The 26,629-nt window shown below is 37.6% G+C and overlaps 1 protein-coding gene across 9 annotated transcripts in view; it reads right to left on the bottom strand.

Annotated features, from left to right (window-relative positions):
- The window catches only part of VPS13B (vacuolar protein sorting 13 homolog B), a 613,015-nt gene that overhangs the window by 138,327 nt on the left and 448,059 nt on the right, over positions 1–26,629 (bottom strand). For all 9 annotated transcript variants that reach the window (XM_036337858.1, XM_036337862.1, XM_036337864.1 and 6 more), the window contains one exon: positions 15,263–15,658. In XM_036337858.1, coding sequence (XP_036193751.1) covers positions 15,263–15,658 — 396 coding nt within the window. The remainder of the gene's footprint in view (positions 1–15,262; positions 15,659–26,629) is intronic.

Genomic DNA, 26,629 nt, shown 5'->3' with positions numbered 1-26,629 from the left:
CTGACTCCACAGGCTGACGCTCTATCCACTGAGCCAAACTGGTTAGAACCACGCAAATACTTTTAATTTTGAAATATCAGACTTGCCTAAAAGTCGAAAAAATATACAGAGTTCCGTTATATCCTTCACCCAGCTATGTAACCACAGTATTAAACTGAAATCAGAAGTCACACTGATATAATACTATTAAGTAATTTACAAATCTTGTTTAAATTTTGCTAATTTTCCCACTAATGTCCTTTTTCTGGTCAAGTGTCCAACATAGGATCCCCCACTGCATTTAGCTGTCGTCTCCTTAGTCTTCTTTATTCTGTGGCAGATCTTCTCTGTCTTTCATGACCTTGATACTCTTGACAAGCCCAGGCCAATTATTTTGCAGGCTACCTCTCGATTTGCTTTTATCTAATGATTTCTTATTAAAATGTGGTTATGGATTTTTGACAAGAATGCCAGAGAAGTGAAGCCCTTCTCTGCATCATATTTGGATAAGGGATGTTGATGTTTTATTACTGGTACTGTTAACTCTGATCACATGCTACAAGTAAAGTGGTGTTTCAGGTTTTGCCACTATAAAGATGTTATTTTTCCACTTAAAAGTAATAAAATCTGTGGGGATATAGCTGGAGATTATGCACTATCCTCTTTTACATCAAACTTTTACTCATTAACATTGGCATCCATCTCTGGTTCTTGAATGCATCAGTTATTACTGTGGTGCACGACAATGTTGATTTCCAACTTTCTTATTCTTCTACATTTATTAATTAGTACTCTATGATGAAAAGAGCTGTTCCTTCTACCCCACTTATTAGTTCAATTATTTATTTATATCAGTATGGACTCATAGATACATATTTTATTTTGTGGGTTATAATCGAATACTCCCATTGCTTTGTTGCTTAAATGGAACCAGCGTGGGACATTAGAAACCCCTTCAAGTTGGTTCCTATGCCCTTTTGATAGTCCCCCATCATTTCTTGGGGAACTTTTTTACTTTCTGCCCACAAGATGTTTCATGTTCTGATGAGGTCCAAGATGCTATTTTAGGAAGACCCTGAACTCACCTGCTCCTATAGACACACTGAATATACACCTACATATAGAGAAATTCCTCCTGAAAAAGAAATGAGGACGGATAGAACAGCTGCACAACAAAGGAGGGAGGGACCACATGGAGAAGGGTAAGAGCGATAGAGACATGGTAACAGCAGTAACCTCACCCCTGATGAGTGAACTGCAGGAGGGAGATATCACTGAGGGTCCTTGTGCAGACTGGCCTACCCTGGGCACAGTGAAAAAACAGTGTATTAAAGGGCAGCAGACTATGTGAAGGAAATCCATTTACTAATCCTGCAGCTTCTGCCAAATAGGAGAGAAACTGCTGGGAGTCTCTCTGGGACTGGAGGTGCTGGCCAGGGCCATTTTTACTGAATCATGATGAAATAGAAAACCTGAATAGACTGATTACAAGTAATGAAATGGAATCAAGAATTTAAAAACTCAAAAAACATCTCGTCCAGGATGAGATGGCTTCACAAGAGAATTCTACCAAATATTTAAAGAATTAATGTTTATACTTCACAAATTATTCCAAAAAACTGAAGAAGGAAAAATGCTGCCAAACTCATTTTACGAGGCCAGCACTATCCTGATACAAAAATCAGACAAAGACACCACAGAAAAGAAAATTGCAGGCAAACGTCCCTGATGAACACAGACGTTTAAATCCTCTACAAATTCTTAACAAACTAAATTCAACAATACATTAAAAGGATCACACACAATAACCAAGTGATATTTATTCCAGGGACACAGGATAGTGCAACATCTGCAAATCAATCAATGTGGTATAGCACTTTAGCAATATGAAGAATAAAAATCATCTCAGAGGGAAAGAAAGAGGGCAGTGAGAAGAGATTAACCAACAAACATATGCATATATGCAAAGCCCACAGATAATAGTGTGGTGAAGGTCTGGGATGCGGTGGAAACTGGGTGAAGGAGGACAATGGGGGGAAATGGTGGACATCTATTATACTCTCAACAATAATGACAAATTTTAAAAAAGAATAAAAATCATATGATCATCTCAACAGATGCAGAAAAAGCATTTGACAGAATTCAACATCCATTTATGATAAAAAAGAAACTTAACAATGTATGTATATAGGGACTGTACTTCAACATAATGAAGGCCATATATGACAACCCCACAGTTAACATCACACTCAATGGTGAAAAGCTGAAAGCTTTTCCTCTAAGATCAAGAACAAAACAAGGATGCCTTCTCACCACTTTTATTCAACATAGTATTGGAAGTCCCAGCTGCAATAATAGGGCCAGAAAAAGAAATAAAACGCATCCAAATTAGAAAGAAAAAGTAAAACTGTCACTATCTGCAGATGTCATGATACTATACTCTAAAGACTGCACCAAAAAACTATTAGAATAAATGAATTCAGTAAATTTATAGGATACAAAATTAATATAAAGAAATTGGTTGCACTTCTATATACACTTATAAACTATCAGAAAGAGAAATAAAGAAAATACACCCATTTACAATTGCATCAAAAAGAATAACGTGTCTAGGAGTAAATTTAACCAAGGAGGTAAAAGACCTGTACTCTTCAAACTAAAAGGCACTGATAAAAGAAAGTGAAGATGACACAAATAAATGGAATGATATATTGTGCTCATAGATTGAAATAATATTGTTAAAATGTCCATACTACCCAAAGCAATCTATAGATTTAATGTAATCCTTTTCAAAGTATCAAAGGCATTTTTCACTGAACTATAACAAAAAATCCTACAATAGGTATTGAATCACAAAAGATCCAGAATTGACAAAATAATCTCGAGAAAGAAGAAAGTTGAAGGTATCATGCTCCCTGATTCCAAACTGTACTACAAAACTATTGTAATCAAAATTGTATGATAGTGGCATAAAAACACATGTGTAAATCAAAGGATTAGAATAGAACACCCAGAAAAAACCACACATATATGATCAATTAATCTATGATAAAGGAAGCAAGAATAAACATTTGGGAAAACACAGTGTCTTCAATAAATGATCTTGAACTGCTACATGCAAAAAGTAAAACCAGACCACTTTCTCATGGCATATATAAAATTAAATTCAAGATGGATTACAGACTTAAACGTAAGACCTACAACCATAAAACTCCTACAAGAAAACAAAGGCCATCCATAATCTCTTATTTCAGTAAAATTCTCTACTATCATGGTTTTAAGTATAGTTTTTTTATGATAGTATCCATAACCATGCCTAATTCTTAAATAAGTGCTTTTCCCAATAAAAAAATGTGGATATCCTGGATCACCTCCAACTTGATATTTATGCAGGCATTCATTATTCAACCAATATTTATTGATTATCTACCATTTACTGGATATACCAAGATAAAGTGAATAATTTGTGTATTCTTTCACATCACATTTTTCCTTGGCAATTTGTTAGCCTCAAGTTTTGAGATCTCAATAAAAACTAGAGGGGAAAAAAGACAACCAACAACATTTATAATATTGCCTCTGTTAAGCAAGTGAACTGTTGAAAGACATGAACACTTCCCTATTATCATACAAACCCCATTCTTTCTTGCTTCTTTTAATTCACTTCATGTGCTATCAATTCTTTCATTCTGATCCATTATTTAATTAAGTCTGTGTAGTTGCTGTCCATTTTTTTCTTTCCCCTTTCACCCTTTTCCCCAATAGCTTACTCTTTACTTTACATTTACTTTTTCTAATCTTTTTACAGTTTGTACTTGCCTATATCTCAGGTTTAGTAGCACTGATCCCAGACTTGTTTAAACACACACATGACATTGAGGATTGAAGATGGTAATGTTGGCCGCGATCACACAGGAACAGGCACTGCCTAAGTGCATGAAGAAGACATATGACCAATAGATACCAGTGTGCCCTTCCTGGTGTCTTGTCACCTTTCTTGTCCTTTGTTTCATACACCCATAAGGAAATTAGGGGTGGATCACTTTGGAGACTAATTTAACTCATCCCCATGTGCCTACCTGCCCCCTACACTTGCTACACACACCAGTCTGCCTTGGCTTTGCTCCTCATGACGGAATCCAGTTATCTGGGGAACCACAGAAAGGTTCACTCACAGATACAGCTTTTAAGTTTAAAATAGAGTCTCTGTTTCCTTTTAAACATTTCCTGCTGATTTAAAAAAAAACACAAACCTACAACAAAATAATAGAAAACCATGTTAATTCAGTGACTTTAACGTTGGTCTAAGTGACCAATAAGAGATTATGGTGATCACTTAATAATAAAGAGTAGTTATGAATTTTATAGGGGCCATTTATAAATGGTAAACCAAACTTCACATTTTTACCACAAAATATGAAAATAATCCCTGGGACTCATGACAGGCTGTTAATTCTCCCTTTCCCTTGCTCTCACTCTGTGAGAAGCTGGCCTGTGGGACACCATCCCCTCCTTTCTTTCTTAATCAGGAAACGTGCTAAGTATCTTCACTGGGATAAAATGAATCATATTTTATATATCACCCCACACATACGCCCAGGGCCACTGAGAATACTGAGTTCTTAAGCGGAATACTTATACATTCAAAATCTGGTATAAATGGCAACAGTTCCAGCATATATGTTCTTCTGAATGAATTCACGCAGAATTGGATAAAGTGGCTACGTGTAAAAATTATGAAGAGCTATCTTCTTGGCACTGGAACATTGGGGAAGACTGAGTAATTTTGTGAAGTTTTCTCTCTCTCTGCCTATATGTAAATGGCAAAATGTTTACCTTTGTTCCAGCTGGTGAGAATATAGTTGTTTGATGTGTTATGCGTTACATTTTCTGTACTTTTACTTTCCCCGCTAAATTTCCAAAAATGAGAGAAGGAAAATGTTAAAGAAATATGCTGTGAAAGTATAAGATTATAAATGATCAGTTATCCTTTAAAAGCATGAATATCATTAAAATTACTTAACCTCTGATCAGGCCATTTTTAAGAACTTTTAATTTTGCAATAATGTTAGGCTTTCAGCAAAGTTGATAGCTTTCAACTTCGATATCCTTCACCCAGCTTCCCTTAATGTTAATTTAACAACTTATGATAGCATGATTCTCGAGAGCCAGTAAATTAACATCAATGCAAAACAACTAAGCAATTTAGACACCTTATTTGAATTTCACCAGTTTCTCCTCTCATGTCCAGTTCCGATTCCAGGATCCTACCCAGGACCCAACGCTGCACTTAATGACTGTGTGTCCAGGTCATTCTGACCCAGCATATAACCTCTTCCCTCTACCTCCTTCCATTCCACAGAATGCTTTTCTGCCTGATTTTTCCATGGGTTTGTTTCAAAAATCTGTGTTTATATTTTTAATTTCAGCTCTAGAAAACTAATGGCAGATATTTAATTAAAGTAAATGAGGTGTAGCAACATTGAGAAGTAATTTCAGAAACAACTGGTGTGATAAACAGAAATAATCTTGCTTTGCTTGCATACTGACATACTTTTCACTGAGTGTAAAAATTTAGTTCAAGGAACTAATAGTTTCGTGACCTTTAAAATACTCCTTCAGAAGACTAATAAATGCAAACCACTTGTTTTGGAGAATGTTTACAGAGCGCTGCCAGCGCTACATCATCGTCTCTCCTAGACCTCAGTAAGGCTCCTGCATTTCCATGCTGACTGTGCAAAACGCACTTGGAATCAAGCTTCTGTATGTCATTAGAAAGAGCACTCTATGATGACATGTGCTAGCAAAGCATGTCCAGGTATTTTTTTTTTTATCCAGCTGGAAGTAATCTGAGGCTACCAGAAAACCAGCAAACATGTGTTAGATACATCCACAAGTCGATCTGCACAACAGCGAAGCATCACGATGCCTCTGAAAGTAAGGAAGAAAACTTTTTATCCGTACGATCCATGAAACGATGACCAGAAGTGACTAGATGACTAGAAAAAGGTTTTTGTAAGTATGGTCCATAAAAAGACGATTGGAAATCTTTTCTAATTTCTTCAACTAATTATGTAGAAACACATAAAAATAGCATGTGGGTATTTTAACCATGGAAAAAAACACACCTTGCTTGATCAGAATATGTAAGTTGGTCAGATCCTTTTTAGTTACACTATATTTTATTTAATAAGCCTATATAATTATACCTAGTAATAAACTAAAGTATAGGATAAGATCAGTATATGAACAAACCATAAAGCCGTCGGAATTACAATGGATACGAGCTGAAAGGGATGCTGATGCTTCCCAATTTACTAAAAAGTCTGGCCATCAAAATGAGAGTCCGAATGGCTGGTCTACCTGCTAACACGTCCCTCTCCAAGGCACCTAATGTTTTCTCACGAGTGGGCTTTTCAGTCTCCAGGGATGCCCACCAAGGCCTCAATGGACCCTAGACTAATCCAAACCTTTCCTTTGAACATAGGAAAATGAGAAGTAGCAGAAATAGAATTTTTTTTCCCCCTTTCACATTAAGAAAGGGAGAATTACTCATGAAAGATGAAAATGTCTGCTGAGTTGGCTATTTATACTTGGCCCTGTCTGGGAAAGGTATTTTTTGAGAAATGTCTTAAAACATTGGGATCCTAGAAAAACCAAACTAAAAATACCAAAGGGTGCAGAGGGTATGCTTTGCCTCTTTCTTCCCCTCCAATCTGCCACCATGCTCACTGTTTTTACAGTTGTGTCAGTTTATTAGAAAAATAAAACTTGATTGGATCATGTGTCCATGTTTAAAAAACACCCAGACTGGCAGGCCGGACTGTGCATATTGGAAAGTGTATGACAGCCTTTCCAGAGAGGAAAGAACAGCAGCAAATACACACTCCATAGGTTCTTAGATGAATACAATAGCTGGTTAGTGTAATTACATTAGGAAACTGCCAGTGAATTAATTCTTTAAAAAGTAAGTCACGTGAATGGAAGAATTGGCATAAACTTATCTTAACAATGTTGAAAGCAAAAGTAACCTACTGCAACGGCTTAGAAACTGGTCTGGATCTACACAATCGAGGCTGTAAGGACTGGTGCAACAGAAAGACCAGACTGCCTCAGCATACCCCTGGCTAACTGCTCCACCTTAACTCATGAGGGATTAGGGCTAGCTCAGGTGGCCGCACCCAGGGTTCTTTGACACTTAGGGAGTTTCACATCGTAATGGTGGTCCATGAAGCATTTTCAGTATTTCAGAGAGGTAAAAGAAATCACAGATTTGTCTGAGACAGACAGGGCTGAGGAGGTGCACTGAAGCTTTACTTTTGGTTGGAGTCGTATCACAGGCAGGTATAGCCATGTTAGCTACGTAATCCTAAAGGCAGTTTGGTTGGATCATGAGGCCCATGAGGGAAAGAATAAAAAGGGTTCTTGATAAAGAAAAGAAAGATCTTTAAGGTAACTTCCAGCTCTAAAATTTACTGATCTATGCCCTCAGCATTCACTGGTGTAACTGAGTTGGGGAGGAAGATAAAAAAACCAAAACACCAATATTTATTGAGGAACATAATAAATTTGTACCAAGGAATGTGTAGAATACCCTATATACATTATCTCGCCTGATGTTCTCAACAGCCCTGTGAATTAAATATTTTTGCCTTCATTTTGGAAATTAGCTGAATTGTAACTTTTACCACAACCAACTGCCGGTAAGTAGCAGGGCCGGGATTTAGATTCCCTCTGCCTCCTTCCAGCACCATGTTGCCTTATAAAAACTGCTGCTGTTAGTTAGCTCTTAGTAATTTCATTTTTCCAGTTGGTAACACGGTTGTGAATAAATGCTTTTTCCTGTCCCCAGCGGTTTTACACGGCCTCGGTATGTTGTGCCAACATAGCCTACGGGTCCAGGGGCCTGGCCAGAGAGCAACAGAACATCTAAGATGTGTCTTCAGCCACTCATCACTGACTGGGGTGCTTTGCCAGAATCTTTCTTAGCAAACAGCCTCCTGGCTTATGTGGATGAGAGGGCAATTTGCTGTGACCACAGGCAAAACTACAGGCTGCGTGGGGGGTAGAGACTTACTTCTAACCCTCTCTTTTTCCATAGTCCCAATGCTGGGGGCTATAACAATTTTTGTCCATTTCTCCAAATACTAACCTACACGGTGCTACCAAGGATGCAGAGGAGAAGCTGTGAAGTAAAAGATCTCTAGCATTTAATTACCAGGACTAGAACCTTTCTTCTCCAATGGGATTTTGCACAGTGAGATAACTTCATGTTAATTCATAGCGTTTCTGTTGTCTAAAAGGCCCGTTTTTCTCCTGCCCAAGGAACATTCTGTTTCAATATGTGTACATAAGAAATTTTTATCAGTTGTCTTTTCTCCCCCCAAATGTATCTAAATCTAGAGAAATGATTCTTTACCATACATTCGTTAAAACAAGGAAAGAAATAAAAACGACTTTTTTTTTTTTTTTTTTGCTATAGTACTAAAGACAAAATCCAGGGCAATGGGACAGAATTCTAACACATATAACCTGGCGCCAACATTTTTCTAGCAGTCTAGATCAAGTCTGAAATTTGGTAACTAAAACAATAGGAAGGAATAGAGTAATTTAGCTGGAGACAAGATCTGAAGGGGGATAGATACACTTGGAAGCCTGTAGCCACGGTCCTGGATTTCTCATTAGAACAGAGCAGAGTCTTATGAAGACTTCATATTCCCCACGAGAACCACATTTACACAATTAACAATTCTTTGGTGAAAAAAAAAAAAGCTTTCATTATTGCACGTGGACACATGTGGGCTGTGTAAAAATATAAGAGATGTGTAACCCATGGTAAACAGAAAGTAATGATCTTAAACAGGCCAAACCCTTGAACTCGTCATTAATAAATGTCTCTCCTGCATTCAGCTACCCGGGCTGCTGGGAGCCTGTTTTCTTCAAGTACTTCAAACACTGAAATCCAGGAACATTTATTATTTTAATCCATTACAGGCAGTGCTTGATTTAACTTTATTGGTTGTGGTGGTGGTAGTGGTTATAAGTGGGGGCACAGCAATGTTCTTTTACACATCATTTCAAAAGGGCTTAATTATATTTTATAGCTTGGGCCAGGAATTCTGCTTGTTTTTTGTCTAACAAGGTTCAAATGGAGTTCAGGCCGGTGATGAATCAGAAGAAAAAGTCAGAGATGGTTATCTCTGTGAGAGGAGTTCACCCCCTCGGATGGCTGGCAGGTACATCACATTCACCCACCACAGCACAGGACGGTGCTCCACAGCCCGGCTGGCTGCGTACTACATGGTTTTTACTTTTCATGCAACCTGGAAATTAACACATCAGACACTCAGCCCAGCGGGTGTCCTCTAAATGTCTGCAGTTACACTCCTATCTGTTATAAGGCTTCCCACTGGAATCCAAAACAGTGATAGTAACCACACGGCACTAAAACAAAAATGTACATGAAGAACAATAATCACATAACACTTAAAATGCATAAATCCTTATCACAGAAAAACATAAGTATCCCGAATGAGAGATGTATGTGCCTGCACTAACGTAATCTGGTTAAACAAGAGACTAGTGACAATCTAAGCATTCCTGGACAGCGTGTATCCACTAGTGGGTGGTTGTTTTTTAAATATCAAACCTTCTTAACTTCTTACCTCTTTTTTTGAAGATGTGAAAAAGATCATTCTAACATAGTAGTGTTAATATTGCTTATATTCTCCAGAATTATGTCTAATATTATATTATGATAAAAATTACAGCAACGAGAATAAAGTTCATTTGTTGGGATTTTCCCCCCCACTGTGTAGGATTTCTGAGAAGAGGACAAAAGACCTACTCCCCAAGGGAGTATCTTACACATTTATGGTATTTATTTCCCACAAGGTTAGGAAAATAATATGGGACATTATTTTGAAAAAAAGTTATGAGAATTTTATTTTTTCTATTTCCCATTCAATTTTCAGAACTTCCAAAAATTGTATTTTTTTAAATGTCTCATTTCACCCTTATGCACAGAAAAATATCACTGTTGAAAAAGCTCAGTATTCTAGAGGTAATTTAAGAGTAAAAATGGAGGGACATGCCAGTTCATCAGTAGCAACTTTGAGCTTGTTATAAAGTAACAGGAGGGAATCAGAGCAGGATTAATAGTGGTACTCGGTCCTGGGATGAAGGTGTTGTGTTTCCTGGACTCTAGGCCATCTGTTCTGCCTGCCTACATTTTACTTCTGCAAAACTATAAACGCACCTCTACCTCAGGGACTATAGAAAGGCATTAGAATTCCTCTGCTTTTCATTATCACAAGATTCAGTAACTCATTTCATTGTCAAGATAATCCCCTTTTACTCTTTCTTTTGCGCTTGTGAAGTTTGCCAAAATGACAAATAAAATCCCAGATGTTATACACCCAATGAGGTCTCCACCTTCCCTCCAGGGTTGGGTTTAAGCTACTTGGGACAGTGTCAGAAATGACAAGACCCTGGTGCCCACACCCAATATTCATTCAGGTCGGTGAGCGGCCCATCTGGCTGCTGACCAGCTGTGCTTCCACTTCAACCCTCAGTGGCTGCTTCAGGTCAGGTCTGTCCTCTGGCTCTGCCTGTCAAAGAATTCATTTCTTATGGTTCAGGCATTGGGAAGAAGCACCATTTCTTTGTAAAAGTGACTAAAGTCTTTGGGGTGTTGTAAATGGCTTGTTATGGAACGTATTCTCTTAGGCAGTCGTACCTAATTGGATGCTTTACTTCCCCTCGGCTTCCCGACATCTCCGGAGCATCCACTGGTGCTGACAACGCCTTGAGAGCGTGTCCTCTGGAGATCCAGCTATCTGGAACGAAAAGCTGGAGCTCCACTCTCCGCAATTAATGGCCCGGTGTCACTTTTCAGTACATGAAAAGGAACTTTAGGTTCTTTATATTTTATTGGTCCTGAATTCAGTGAACATGAGAGGAGGCATTTGTATATGTGAAAAATAATATGGTTATGCTTTTCCCCGTTTTTGTTTATACACAGAGATAAGTACATCTGGATGACAGAGGCAGGGGCAGTTGTTTAAACCATAGCTTTCTGACTAGGAGTTCAACTCATAGCTTTCGGCGTGGATGAAAAGTCCCTTTGGAAAGGGATGCTTGCAGCTCTTCCCATTTCTGACTACAATGCCAAACAAGATGGCCTCACTTAGGCTCCTCCCCTAACCCTTTGTTCATTCCCGATTTCCCTTTTCCTTACTTTACATTGAGATTGCTAATCTAAGTGCCCCCGTGAAAGAGCAAGGAAGCCTACAGTAAGGCTATTTCACAGCCTGAATTGTGCGCCCTTGTTGCTGAAATCTAAGGAGTGCCGCCCTAATAGAGCCATAATTTACTCTGACAAGGGGAGCAGAAGTCTGCAGCTCCTTCCCTCCCTCCCTGTGGAAAGTGCTACACTGCTATCCAGGATTTATAGCTACATACTCATGGCTTCTCGAAAACACACGCTTCAAACGGCAAAAAACACTGTGTTGTGTGTGTAGGCGTGGGGGGGAAAGGTGGCTGTTTTTTAAAAAAACATACTACAGAATGGGATGGATTTCATGGAGAGCAGAAGAAATATTATCTGCCTTAACACGATTCCGAAAATAAGATATAATTTCTAAGTGAGATTCATTTTGTTATTGATAATACAGTCGTAGGTATTTTTTGTGATATTATACACCAACTTTTAAAATACAAGTATTATGTCTACTAAAATCAACTTTAGGGCCCCTTTCCCAAAGACATATGGAAGAATGTAAGTATTCTAGCAGAAATACAAGTTAAGTTATTATAAGTCACTGTTACACTAGCATCTGCAGGTGGAATTTAAAAAAATCAAGTCCCTTGAAACTCATAGTTGAGGATTGCATAACAGTACAGGAAACTAAGGAAAACTAGATTTTTTTAAAGTGGAAAATATTTAACCATTTCATTTTGTTTCAAACAATGAACACATTTCAGTGAGTAATCAGTACATCTTTCGTTGTAAAAACCAGTAAATGAATATAAAAACATTTCAGATTTAAATGTATTGACAATGTCTTGGGAAGAAAACTAACTGTCCCCCTTTACTTTTTTATTATTCCCTTTTCCTATGCACTTCCCCTAAATTTATGACAGTTAAATGATAAAAAATACAACTAGGCAAACTGAAGTATTTTTGTACCTTTCAGAAGTGAGGAAACATGCCTATAACACATTCTCAATTGTGTTTCTCTAAATATTCCTTACAACATAAGATTCCTCTAGCATTACACATCTATTTCAGCTCCTAAATTAAAACTCATCTGGAAAGGACCGTTTTACCCTGTTTATATAACATTGTCACATAAAGAGTGTTAAAAAAAATATTTCACTAAAAATAGCTTGCGTAAGTTAGGGATTAGAGTAGTTTCTGCTGCTATAATTATTCCTTTGTAGTTTTTTCCATGATGTTTTTGCACAGTGTTTTTGACTGTGTTTATTAAAGTCAGCACATCAAAAAGGATCAAAGAGAAAGTGAGTGAGAACCAAAGAAACCCCAAGTGTGTTGTCTCATTGGGGAGTTATGCAGATTCGCATAAACAAGTGCAAATTGCTGAGGTTTTAATGAAAATTTTCTACAATTATTTTATCTTAAGTCATTCTATACAATAACATCTGTACAGCAGATGGTTATACTGTACCAAGGCACTGTTCCTTTTTCTTTCTCTATTTAATAGTACATCTGAGATGACTACTTTTGTCACTGTGCTCAATTTGGTTCAGCAAATAATTTGAAAAGTGCAGCTGCTGCAGATGGTCACAATAGTTATATAAACTATAAAATCAAAGACACAGTTAAGTATTTCTGTATTAGATTCAAACTATAAAAATTTGACTTTAACTCTGTTGAGCTCAAAGATATACTACAAAAATTTTGGTCAAATGCATAACGATGTTGCTTGAAAAATATGAAATATGACTATTAATAGGAGACTTTTCTTTTTGGTGGGTATCACTTTTAACTACTTATCAAAAATATACCTCAAATAAAGAATTACATGTGTTTTACCTAAGTTCCAAAGCATGGATTTTTAAGATATTCAACTACACAATAAAATTAACACTTAAAGCTTAAATTGTATTTTACTTTAAAAAAGTTTTGCTTAGTTAAGAATCACTTTTTGAAAAACATGTAGTAATCTCTCAATTATAATTTCCTAGAAATTAGTCTTCAGCAGGAACCAGAACTTATTCTTATTTTACTTAATTATAATTTATTATTATTTTGCTGACTTTAACTTCTTAAAATGTTTGAGCATGCCATTCCACTCAGCAGAAATGCAGAGAAACCCGATTTGGTATTCGTTATGCTCTCATAATAAAACCGTTCAGTTTAATGGCTAACTTCGAACTGTTTTAGTTTGCTGACATAAATAACTATTTTAGAACATTTGCTGGATACCACAACTAGAGTTGTATGATTTATGTCTTAGTCAAAGCTATAGTTGCTACTTCTGTGTTTGACTAGATTAAGAAGCATAAATATAAAAGAAATAGGGTACGCAGTTTTTCTAGGATTGAGTGGAAAAAACAAATACAAATACAGAATGAGTCTATGACCTTGTCTAGCTCAGTGAGAGGATTTTCATGACATGTTAGAGATGTTTACAAGAATAGACACATTAACCAGTTAACTGCCACGATATTTTGAATTTAATTTAAAAAGGTCTGCTGCTTGCATCTATAGACGCTTATGGCATACAAATGGTTAAACGTGGATAAAATATGAGTAGCTAAAAAATAAAACAAGAAATGAGGCTGAAAAAAGAAAAGGATGTAGAACTGAGCACAGTACATTTAAACTCTCACTCGGGTTCAGTCCTAGCCTTTCCCTGCTATATGATTCGGTAGAACTGGAAAGGTGTGGGAACCGGCCCAGTGTTGTCTGGGTTGCAATGTGGATAAATCAGATATTGTAGCCCAGTGTTTCATAATCTTTCATGCCCCATGCACCTTACATTTCACTTCTAACTTTTAAGACAATAATAATAAAAAAAATACAGTGCTTTCAGCTGGCTTGGTCACAAATATTTCTGGTGAGAAAGAAATAAATCATCTATTTTTTGGCCTAAAATTCATACTTCTCAACTATAAAACTTTTTCTTTATCTCTTAAACTACTGTGCCCAAACTGCTATATGGAACTAAGTTATAGTTAGTCTCCAGCTGCCACTTAATTACTTTTTTTGGTAAGCTACTACATTGCATATAGTTTCAGGATTTACTATACCCCCCTACCCCCCAATTCTTTCCTGCAAATTAAAGTGAGAAAAAATGTTTCCCTTTTGCTACTTTTACTTTCAAAGTAAAATTTCTGGCACGGTGCCCTGAACTCTCACAGTAGCAGCTCCAGTGATTGAAAGCTGTTATTTCCCACCTGTGCCTTGTCTTTTCCTTCCCTCGGCGCATTCCTTCTGCCTACCCTTTCTGACTCAGGGTGAAGAAGCACGTAACAATTTAGTCATGGTAACAAAAGAGGAAAATGTAGATGTCACTGCCTGTTAACTTCTCACCTCTCCACCACCCATCCAGGACACCCGGTTGCAGGGCCCATACCTCCCTGTCTTTGCTGGGCTGGGCAGCATACACGGCTTTTCCTTGCCGGGGCTGCTGCCTGGTAATCCGCAATGGCCCTGTCCTTGCAGAACTGAACCCTGACTTCTAGTACACTTTGGGTCGCATACCTGCCACTAGAGCAATCTCTCTTTTTTAAATCAACTGTTACCAGGGACTTAATGCAGTGCACCGGAATCACCTGTATGACTTTTGCAACACAGACTTCTGGGCTCCATGCCCAGAGTTTCTGATTCAGTAGGTCAGCAGTAGGGTTCAAGAATTTGCATTTCTAACAAGTTCTCAGCTGCTGCTGCTGCGGCTGTTTCTGCGACCATACCCTGACAACCGCTACTCTAACGGCTGGCAAAACCATTTCTCCTTGTTCCACTGCTGGCTGTTTTAGGGAACAGAAATTTAGGATGAACAGGTTTAAAGACATCTGCAGGAACATGTCCGAAGAGGTGGAAAGGAACAGTTTAGTTTAGCACATTAAAATACTTAAACGCTTAATGGATTTGTTATAAAATTTTCTCTACAATAAGGTCACAAACCAGAAATATCCCATCTCTGATGGCCCTTAAAACTTTTAACCTCCAAATAATATAAATCATCACCATTATGCATTTCCTGATGGTACCAAGTCACATTGTCATCTCCCTCTCCCCTCTCCTGTGACTTACCAGGTACTTTTTGTGCCGCTTTAACATTCAGGCTTCCACTGAGGGTCGACAAAGATGCTAACAGGCAAGGCTTGTTAGGATGGGGGACAGTTTCCATGGCGACCACAATCTGAGTAGTATGGACAGAAATTTTTTGAAAGCAGGAAACAGCTCTCCACATGTTTTCCCGAAATGGAACCTTTCGTGCCGCATCACCATGAACTTTGGATTTAGACAACTTCCCACGGTAACATTTGGAGGCTGGGAGCTCATCCTTAAGCCGCACGGTGTCCAACGGCGCCGAAGTCTCGTTGCCGTGTGCACTTCTGATCTTCTTTAAAAAATGGTTGATCTGATCCAGCTTGGTAAAACTCAGGTTTGCTTTCAAAGGCTTTGATATATCCAAGTTGATGTCAGCTATAGAATTGAAAAAGATAAAAAAAAAAATTACTGAAGCTCTCTTACTGAATATAAGCCTTTACTTCCCGTCAAGTTCCTATTGAAGTTCCCAACATCTGTATTGTGGACTCATTAGAATGCCAGATGTTGTCATCCTTTTACTAATCACCTAACTATTCTTTCTGTGTAGTTACTTGAAGAACACTTTCCCCGGGCTACTTCCATGCCCACATTCCTGCCTAATCCACGTGACTCCCTGCTCCTGACAGAATCAAGGCCTCACATCTACTTTGCCCTCTCAACCGAGGCTAAATGAAGCAGCCTTTCCAGTTTGGTACTACGACTGACATCCCTTCTTCCAAGGCAAAAGGACTCCCCCTAGTATCCAGCACAAAGTTTGACACAAATACTGGTATCAACAATATGTGTCCGACTGATTAAGTGAAGTAGCCTCCCTACCATTCTCTTATCAAATATATGCAGAAAATGTTTGCTTCACCTTGTGGCCTGCTGCAAACCAGAAGGCTCCCTACATCTTTCCCCATATATTTTGCGTTGATAACATTTCAAATACCTCATCATGGGTAGACTGAGATTTCTTAAAACCTATAGTCTATTTTACATGTATCATATACCAGAAGTTGTCCTTATCTGCCACTTAGCTGCCAGACATTAAAACTAATAGTCCTATTATTTCTGTGTTTGCCTTATTTCAGTGTCTTTATGTTTTCATTATCAATAAGACATAAGACCATAAGCATCGTGAAGCAGAGTATGTCATACACCTTTATGTCCAAGGACTAGCATAGTGTGTCTCGCCTATGTATCTGTTCAACCAATATTTGAGTTTAACTGAATCTAACAAGTGTTCTTTTCATTGGAGCCTGAAGATATAATACAAGACATAGTCCCAGATGAAGCTAGGAAGAGCAAAGTAATTAAGCAGCTAAAATTAATAGTCCTTATTAATAATTTCATTATCTACATCTCTCTTCATAAGGAGGACCTCCTCTCACCTTTCTCGGGCATCAGCACCCATGGGTTTCCTCCTGGCTACCCAGGCTCCCTCAGGGCACTGCCCCTTGCAAGTGTGCCTTCTCTTGGGTTTCTTTAATCAGGGCTAGCAAAACTCTGAGACCCCAGCTTTTCATTAGACCTCTGAGTCATCTGACTGAAATATTAAAAAGTTCCCTGCTCCCATATTTTTTAAACAGGAAAAAATATCCAAACTTAAAGGAATTACCCTTTAAAAAACATTTTGTTGACATATAACTGACATACCGTACAATTTACCTTTTTAAAGTATACAATTCAATGATTTTTAGTATACTCACAAGGCTGCACAAGAATCACCACCATATAATTCCCGAATATAATCACCACCACATACACACGAAATCTCGTACCATGTAGCAGTCACTCCCCTCCCTTCCCTGCCTCCAGCCCCAGCAACCACTACTTGAATTTCCGTCTCTACACAGTTGCCTGCTCTGGACATTTCACACAAATGGAATCACACAGTCTCTGGCCCTCTATGTCTGGTCTCTTTCGGATATGCTTTCAAGGCCCATTCCTATTGAAACATGTATCATCAGTACTTCACTCCTTTTTGTGGCTAAGACTTCATCAAACGGGGACACCACATTTTGTTTATCCATCATCAGCTGATAGACATGTGGGTTGTTTCTACTTTTTGACTGCTATGAACACTCATGTGCAACTTTTTTGTGGACTTTTTCATTTCCATCGGATATCTTCCTAGGAGTGGAACTCTAGGTCATATTTGATTACGGCCATCCTAGCTGGTATGAAGTGGCATTCCATTGTGATTTCCAGTTGTATTTCCTAATGAGTAATGATGTTGAACATTTATTCATGTGCTTAGTGGCCATTTGCATATATTCTTGGAAAAATGTCTATTCACATCCTTTGCTCATTCTTAAATTAAGTCATTGGTCTTTTTATTATGGAATTGTCTGAGGTTTTTATAATCCTGGATAAAGGTCCCTATCAGATATAGGATTTGCAAATATTTTCTCTAGTTCTGTGGATTGTCTTTGCAGTTATTTTGATGGTGTCATTTGCAGCACAATTTTAATTTTTGTGAAATAAATATACCTATTATTTTGTGGGGGCTTTTGGTGTCAATTGATCTGCAAATAATGACTTTCCAATTTGGATGCTTTTCATGTTTTCTTCTTGTCTGATTGCTGTGGCTAAGACTTCCAGGACTATGTTGAATAAGAGTGGTGAAAATGGACATCCCTGGCTTGTTCCTGATCTTAACAGAAATGCTTTTAGTTTTGTGCCCATTGAGTATAATGTTGGTTGTGGATTTGTCATATATGGCCTTTATTACATTGAGATATGTTGCCTCTATTCCCACCTTGCTGAGAGTTTTTATCATAAATGGGTGCTGGATTTTATCAAATGCTTTTTCTGCATCTTACTGATATGATAATGTGATTTTTATCCTTCATTTTGTTTACATGGTGTATCACATATATTGATTTGCAGATGTTGTACCAACCTTGCATCCCCAGAATAAATCCCACTTGATCACGATTTATGATGTTTTTAATGCATTGTTGGATCTGGTTTGCTAATATTTTGTTGAGGATTTTAGCATCTATGCTCATCAGGGATATTGGCCTATAATTTTCTTTCTTTGTAATTTCTTTTTCTGGTTTTGGAATTTGAATAATGTTGGCCTCATAAAATGAGCTTGGGAGTCTTCCTTCCTCTTGAATTTTTTGGAATGGTTTGAGAAGGATAGGTCTTAGTTCTCTTAAAGTTTGGTAAAATTAACCTGTGAAGCTATCTGGTTCAGGACTTTTGTTTGTTGGGAGTTGTTTTTTTTAATTACTGGTCCAATTTCACTAGCTGTAATTTGTCTATTCAGTCTCTGATTCTTCCTGATTCAGTTTTGGAAGATTGCATGCTTCCTGGAATTTATCCATTTAGTCCCAATTGTCCAATTTGTTGGCATATAGTTGTTCGCAATATTTTCTTACAACCCTTTGTATTTCTGTGGAGTCAGTTGTTATAGAAATCTGACTTTAGACTTATTTAATTCCCTCTTTTCCTGGTCCAAATTCACTCACTGATTAAGTTCTGTCAATTTTACTTCCAAAATATTACTTGAATTCAATTCCCTTTTCTCAGCATTCCTGTTACTCGCCATTTCTTTCCTCCAAGCCTTTGATATTGTTCAGCTATTATAAAGCCTCCTAAATGGTTTCTCTGTCTAGACTGATTCCGGTCAATCTAGCATCCCATGTATTTCCAAATGATTTATGTCTAATGCAATCCTGATTGGCTCACTCCTGCATAAACCTCTTTAATGACTCTTCTTTCCCTTTGGAATAAAAGATCAAGCTCCTTAGAATGAAAAAAAAAAAAAAAAGCCCTACTTTTCCTTAGATACAGCCATGTCCTCTTCATACTTTAAAATTCCAGAAATATCACGGAGTTTATAGAATCACTTCCACCAAACCATGTAGTCACTAGTAGGCCTTTGCTCAGTTACTCCTTTAGAATGTACCCTTTCTTTGTCTAACACTTAATCTATAGGATACTGCTCAGCATTTTCTCTAAGAACTTGATCTGTAAAACTGCCCCAGCACAAGCATTTTACATGAGATTATATCTCCCACCAATTAAGAAGATCTGTGAGCACACATTTTTCATCTTTGATACTTAGCACCGGGCCTGAAACGCAACCTGAGGTAGGTTTGGTCACATCATGCTGGAGCCCTCCAAAACATTCTCAGCTGGTTCTTTGCCAGGCAGAACTCCAAGATGACTTTCGCCCCACGATTCCTGTCACCTGGTTATTGAATCAAATACTAATCCAGATACTGCTGTGTTATAAAGGGATTTATAGTTGTGATAAATATCCCAGGTCAGCTGAATTTAGGACACAGAGCCTATCCAGAAGGACTGATCTAATTACAGGAGTCCTTTAAAAGGCACACGAAGGAGGCAGAAGGGCAAGTTAGAGAGATCTGGAGGAGAAGGCTCTATTACATATCATTGCTGCTGTGAGGATGGTGGGGATTATGTAGAAGGAATGGGTAGCCGTAGAGATGAGGGAAACCCTGGCCAATAGCTGACACGGGATTTGGGATCTCAGTCCTACAAACAGAAGAAGCTGGATTATAGAAACAAATGGAATGAGCTTGAAAGTGGATCCTTCCCTGGAGCCTTCCGATTAGTGCCAGCCCAGCTGACACCCTGATTTTGGCCTTGTGAGATTCTGAGCAGTGACTCCAGCTGAACCCACTAGGACTTCTCACCTACAGGACTGCGGAATAATACGTTTGTGTTGCTGTAAGCCAGTACCATTCGTGGTAATTTATTATGCATCAAAAGAAAACTAATACCAATTCCATATGCATATTTACCCTCATGATATTTCCAGTTTCTAATGGGAGCATAATGGACTTTAAAAAACTAGGAATATTTGCCTGTTTCTTTTATTTTTTTTTCCCCAAAGCAAAAACATCTCTTTGTTAGTTGCCAATTCCCTCTCTTTGGAAATTATTTCAAGGTTCTGGGAAAGATGAAACCCTGTCTCTGCCACTCTATGCAGCTACAAAATCTGGAGAGAATACAGCTATAAAACCACAAAGCAGCTACTTGAGGGCTCTGAAAAGTAAATGGTAACAGGTAGACTGGAGAGGGCTAGATTTCAAAATACCACCAAAATGCGGGTGAGTTTCTCATTTCTCCTCCTGTATTCCTCAGCCTGGACTAAAGGTGGGGCATTGAGTACAGAAATAGGGAGTAGTAGAGAAGTGGGCATAGGGTGCAGAAATATGAAGTACCAGAGAAACCTTGTATTTCTGGCTTCCGGAAATGGGAAGGAAATTCCTAATGTACAGTGGGTTTATAAAAATCCCTCACTGCTTCCTTCTTTCTTTTCTTCATTCTCTTGTGCTACAGAAAAAAGAGGAGCAGAGAATTTTCCTCATTTTATGAAATCATCATTCCTGATACCAAAACCAGACAAGACAATAAAATAAAAGTAGAGATATAAAAATTCTCAAAAAATTTAGAAATCAAATCCAGCAAAATATATAACTAATAATATAGCACAACTAAGAGAGGTTTATCCTGGGACTATAAGGTTGTTTCAATATTGGAAATTAAATCAATGTAATGATATTAACAGTTTACAAAACAAAAACAAAAAAAACCATGATCATATCAATTGATGCAGAAAAAGTGTAAAAAGTTCAATATCCAAAATCCATTTACGATAAGAACTCTTAGTAAACTATCAAATAGAGGAGAAATATCACTAACATCATACTTAACTCATGAAGGATTGAATGCTTTTCCCCTAAAATCAGAAACTAGGCAAAGATATACATTCTCACTACTCATGCTCAACATAACAATAGAAATCCCAGCCAATGTAACAAGGCAATAAGCCAACCAACCAACCAACCAACCAACCAATAATTAAGTAGCATGAAAATTGAAAACAAAGAAATAAAATGTCTATTTACAAATGACATGATTGCCCATGTAGAAAACTCCGCAGAATCTACAGAAAACTCTTAGAATTAATAAGTGAATTTGGCAAGATATTAGAATACAAGACCACCAGACAAAAATCAATTAAGTTTTTATAAACTAGGCATGTGCAATTGAAATAAAGAATTTAAAACAAAAATAACATTTATTATAGCCCAAATAAAATAAATACTAAGGTATAAATCTAATAAAACATGTATGGGATCTACATGATGCAAACTACAAACTGCTAATTAAAAATTGAAAAAGACCTAAGTAAATGGAAAGACCTACCATACGCATAACATATTCATAGATTCATATACTCAACATAATAAAAATGCCAGTTCTCCCCAAACTGATCTATGGATTTAACACAATTCCAATCAAAATCCCAGTAGTATCTATATAATAAAAGCCTAAGCAACTGTTACGACAGAACGACCAGAACAACCAGTTGCTAGGATATGCACTAACCACCAGGGGGCAGACACTCAATGCAGGAGCTGCCCCCTGGTGGTCAGTATTCTCCAACAGGGGGAGCACTGCTCAGCCAGAAGCTGGGCTCACAGTTGGCAAGAGCAGCGGTGGTGGCGGGAGCCTCTCCTGCCTCCACAGCAGCATTAAGGAGCAGCGAGCTGAGTGGTAAGGAGCAGTGAGCAGGTGGGAAGCAGGAGCATTGGGTCCCAGACTGTGAGAGGGCACAGGCCTGGCTGAGGAACCCCTCCTCCCCGTGCACAAATTTCATGCACCGGACCTCTAGTTTATTATGAATATAGAGAAGCTGATTCTAAAATTTATTAAGGAAAGTGAAGGAACTAGAATAGCCAAAACTCTTTTGAAAAAGTATAACACTGGAGGACTTATACTACTTGATTTTAAGACTTACTATGAAGCTACTGGGATCAAGACAGTATAGTCTTGGAGAAGGTGTATCAGTGGGACAGAACAGAGTCCAGAAATAGAGAGGCCAAACAAATATTGTCAAATGACTTTCGAAAAGGGTGCAAAGACAATTTAAGTGGCCATCTAGAAGTTAAAAAAAAAGTACTTTGAATTTACCTTCATACTTTATACAACACAAGACTGGTGGTACGCTAACTTTTTATAAGCAAGAAATAGATATTGGAACATTTACATATTTTACCTTTTAAATGTTTTTTTGTATGTTTGTGTACAGTGCAATCTTTACACATGATGACCCCCATTGGGCCAGAGAGTACCTCAGCCCCACCCCACTTATAGCAAGAGCACTAACCATATTCCTTGCAAAACACATCCTGTTCCATGTATAAACGGAGAGGCTGGGGCAGCACCATTTGAGCAAGTTGGATAGCATACAGGCCAAGAGCCTAAAAAGCAGAGCTGAAATAAGGCTACGCTGTAATTCTAGGTGTTCCTTTGAACAGAACCAGCTCCACCAGCAGACAGGAAGCATGGACCAGAATGAGAAGCACCACCAATGAAATAGCCACTTTATTGTGGTATAAAGTCGACCAAAAGTGTGACCCCTTCAACTAAAGCAATGAAGTCATTGTCACATCTAACAATTCAACCAATCTGTACAGTTATTTTTATTACACAGTGTCTCTAGACTTTCAAAGCCTTGAACTAGCCAGACACTTTTTGGTAGAATATTAGTGCCCTTATTGTAAATATTTTCAGTCTCATAATAATAGGAAGATTACTTTTACAAATGGGAAAAATTATACAACAAAGTTTTGCATTTATAAGCATAAAAATAAAAGTAAAAATTAAGCAATGTAGTTTCTGGTCATTTATAATTTAAAAAGATGGTAAAACAAAAAAACTTCTGCACAGCAAAAGATACCATCAACAAAACAAAAAGGCAACCAACCAAATGGGAGATGATATTTGCAAATGATGAAGAACTTATACAACTCAAAAACAATGACAAAACAATCCAATTAAAAAATGGGCAAAGGACCTGAGTGGACACTTTTACCAAGGAGACATACAAATTTCCAGAAAATGGTTCCAGCTATTTTCTCATTTAAAATGTTCCAACTTTACTTGACTCAATAGACATATGAAAAGATGCTCAACCTCACTAGCTATAAGGGAATAGAAATCAAAACCGCAATAAGATACCACCTCACACCTGTTAGAATGACTATTATCAATAAGAAAAGAAATAGTGTTAGATGTGGAAAAAAGGGAACCCTCATAAAGTACTGATCAGAATGTAAATTGGTGCAGCCTCTTTGGAAAACAATATGAAGGTTCCTTGAAAAATTAAGAATAGAGCTACTACATGACCCAACAAATCTACTTCTGGGTACCCGGAAATTTCGAAAACACTTATTTGTGAAGATTATATAAAGATTGGATATATGCATATATATCCATCCCTATGTTGACTGCAGCATTATTCACAATAGCTAATGGAAACAACCTGTGTTCTTTGACCAGTGAAAAGAACATGTGGTACATATATACAATGGTATACTACTCAGCCATACGAAAGGAGTAAGTATTGCCATTTGCAACAACATGAATGCACCTTGCAAGGTTCATGTCAAGTGAAATAAGTCAGACAGAAAAGGATAAGAACCATATGATTTCACTCATGTGTGGAATATAAAACAGAAAACAACAAATGAACAAACAAAACAAACTCAAAGTTAGTTTGGTGGTTACTAGAGGGGAAGCAGGGTGGGGAGAGGGTGCAGAGGGCAAAGGGGGTTAAATATATGGTGACGAAGGAAACTAGATTTTGGGTGGTGAGCGCATATTAGAATATACAGATGATGTATTATAGAATTATACTAGTATACCTGAAACGTACAATGTTACTAACCAATGTTACTCTAATACTAGTCAATTTAATTTTAAAGACTGATTAAAAACATTAACCTCATTACTGAAATAAAAACATTAAAGAAATGGACTAGAGAAGTTTTATTCAACAGTGGGATCTGTTTTATGAGAGCTGGAAATATAACTGGATAAAGAACCAGACATAGATTGTTAATGTGGGTTTTATTCAAATTATTATCAGACGTGTTTTAAAGGATTTTGAATTTTTCATAATCCTCACTGAACTTTAATAAATGATTATCCAAGTTTAAATTTTAAGACTATGAGTTGTGGTCTTCCAGCTGAGTTACCTAGTCCTCTGTCAGATCTAATTTTTCACCGTCTCCACCATAGATTCTGTGTCTTTAAATCTCCAGTAAACCCATGCCTGTCCATTATTTGATTCTAATTACCTTTCAAAACTTTCTGAACAGCTACCAGGAAACAGAATGATGGGATGACTATTGAGTTAAGAGGAGACTAGACAAATACAAATAAATTACACTTATTTTATGCTCCCATCACCGTAGGAGATGACTTAATAGTGAAAGGAAAGAATCATATTTTAATAATGAAATCAGAGAGGGTATTCAAGCCCCAGTGGTGAGTCCCCTAAGTTTATGTTAATGTACACCTCGTGGGGGACCAAACAACAACAGGAAAAATTTCTAGAAAACGGTTCCAGCTATTTTCTCATTTAAAATGTTCCAACTTTACTTGACCCATTAGTCATCATATTACTTACATTTATGATGTATTTTAAATCTATTACCAAAAACCCAATGGATTCAATATGGCTTGTTATACCCAAATCATAACATTTATGAAAGAAAACTTCTTTGTTAAGTGCTTCTTCCTTTGGAATTTTATTTGCAAGAGACAAAAATTTTTAGACAAGCAAAGCTTGCTAGGAAAACAGTCATTACATACATGCATGGCTATGTACAGACACAGGAATGATAATTTCCATTCCTAACCCTTCCACCCCCAATTTAGAAAGGTAAATGCAAAACACAGAACAAGTCTATAATCAAGACTAACTTTATGCACTAGAGTAACTCCAATAAAAATATTTTTTATTATTAGTTCCTAGTACATTTTTTTCTCTTATTCAGGTATTTAAATTCAGATTTTTGTTAATGTCCAAGTAAAGGTGTTCATTGTGAAAGGGAAGGTAGAGAATTAGTACTCACAGGTGTGAGAACTAGAGGCAATGAGATCAACCTGTTCTCATTGCAGGTGCGAAGTATGAAGAGCTCAATGGTGGCAGGTATGAGTGCTTCAATTAACAATGGTATAGCGAGGCTGGTGTGGGTCAGTGGTTGAGCATCAACCTATGAAGCAGGAGGTCACGGTTTGATTCCCAGTCAGGGCACATGCCCTAATAGGAGACGTGCAGGAGGCAGCCGATCAATGATTCTCTCTCATCATTGATGTTTCTACCTTCTCTTCCTCTCCTTTCCTCTCTGAAATCAATAAAAATACATTTTAAAAGCACACACACAAGAAAACAATGGTATACCAAGTGAAACTGTGTCTGAGCTATCCCACATGGTGTTGTGGAGGCTCAGCGACATGAACAGACACATGCCCATGACTGGGTCAGCCAGCAGCAGTTCATGGTACTTATCACTAGAATTTGGGCATCATGACCACTAGCTTAATTACTCATGCACATATTCCCATGATGAAGCAATGACTTTTTGTGTCTGTATTGCCCTCCCACCCACCAAAACATTTACAACATAAAAGTTCTTATTTTAGGGTAATTGTCCTGGTTTTCTAAAATGAAGTTATTGAAATGAACTCATCTAAATGAAGTTCTCTAAGTAGTCATCACAGGGGCTAAGTACATTCAATTGCTCCAATAATTCTAGCAGCTTTTGGGGGACCTACTTCCTTTTTTTGTTTCCTATTCTCAACAATGGCATAAACTCCTCCTTGGAGACAACAGATTTGATATTTGAAAACAGCCCAATGTTGTTTTGAGATAAGGGAGAAAGGGTTCCAGACTGAGGAAAGGTTAAAAACATAGAAAAGCCAATTTACAGAGGCTCCCACTGCCAAGGATGAGAATTTGAACATCATTAAAAGTAATGAGTTCAGAATAAGAAACAACAGCTAATTGGCCACCTTTGTAGTATGCTAAAAAACCAACTAACTTTTTTCCAGCTTTACTGAAGTATAAGTGACAAATAAAATTGTAGGACATTTAAAAAGTACAGTGTGAAAATCTGATAAATATTGTGAAAAAATCCATCCCATCTAGAAAAACAACTAATTTGCAAAAATGGGTAAATCAAGGGAAGAAGTAAGCATTCATCCTACTTCTCATAGATGAATGATGTTACTGAGTCAGTGGTCGCCAAGCTTTCGGACCTCACGGATCACAAGTGGACCACCAGTTGGCGACCACGGGAGTAGATGATTGAATGTGTTTCTTTATAGAAGTCTTCCAGCTAGCATATGAAAAAGGAATGCTAGATTTAAAATATTACTGTTAGCAACCTCCAGTGAATTTAGTCTTTGAGCATCAATGGCCGTCAACATAACAAAAAGAGACCTGCCTTCAGCCCAGCTGGTGTTGCTCAGTGGTTGAGCTTCAACCTATGAAGGAGGAGGTCAAGGTTCAATGACCAGTCAGGG

Source organism: Myotis myotis, unplaced genomic scaffold, assembly GCF_014108235.1.
Source record: "Myotis myotis isolate mMyoMyo1 unplaced genomic scaffold, mMyoMyo1.p scaffold_m19_p_16, whole genome shotgun sequence".
NCBI lineage: Eukaryota > Metazoa > Chordata > Mammalia > Chiroptera > Vespertilionidae > Myotis > Myotis myotis.
Note: the sequence above shows the minus strand (reverse complement) of the source record. Positions and strands in the feature narration are given on the sequence as shown.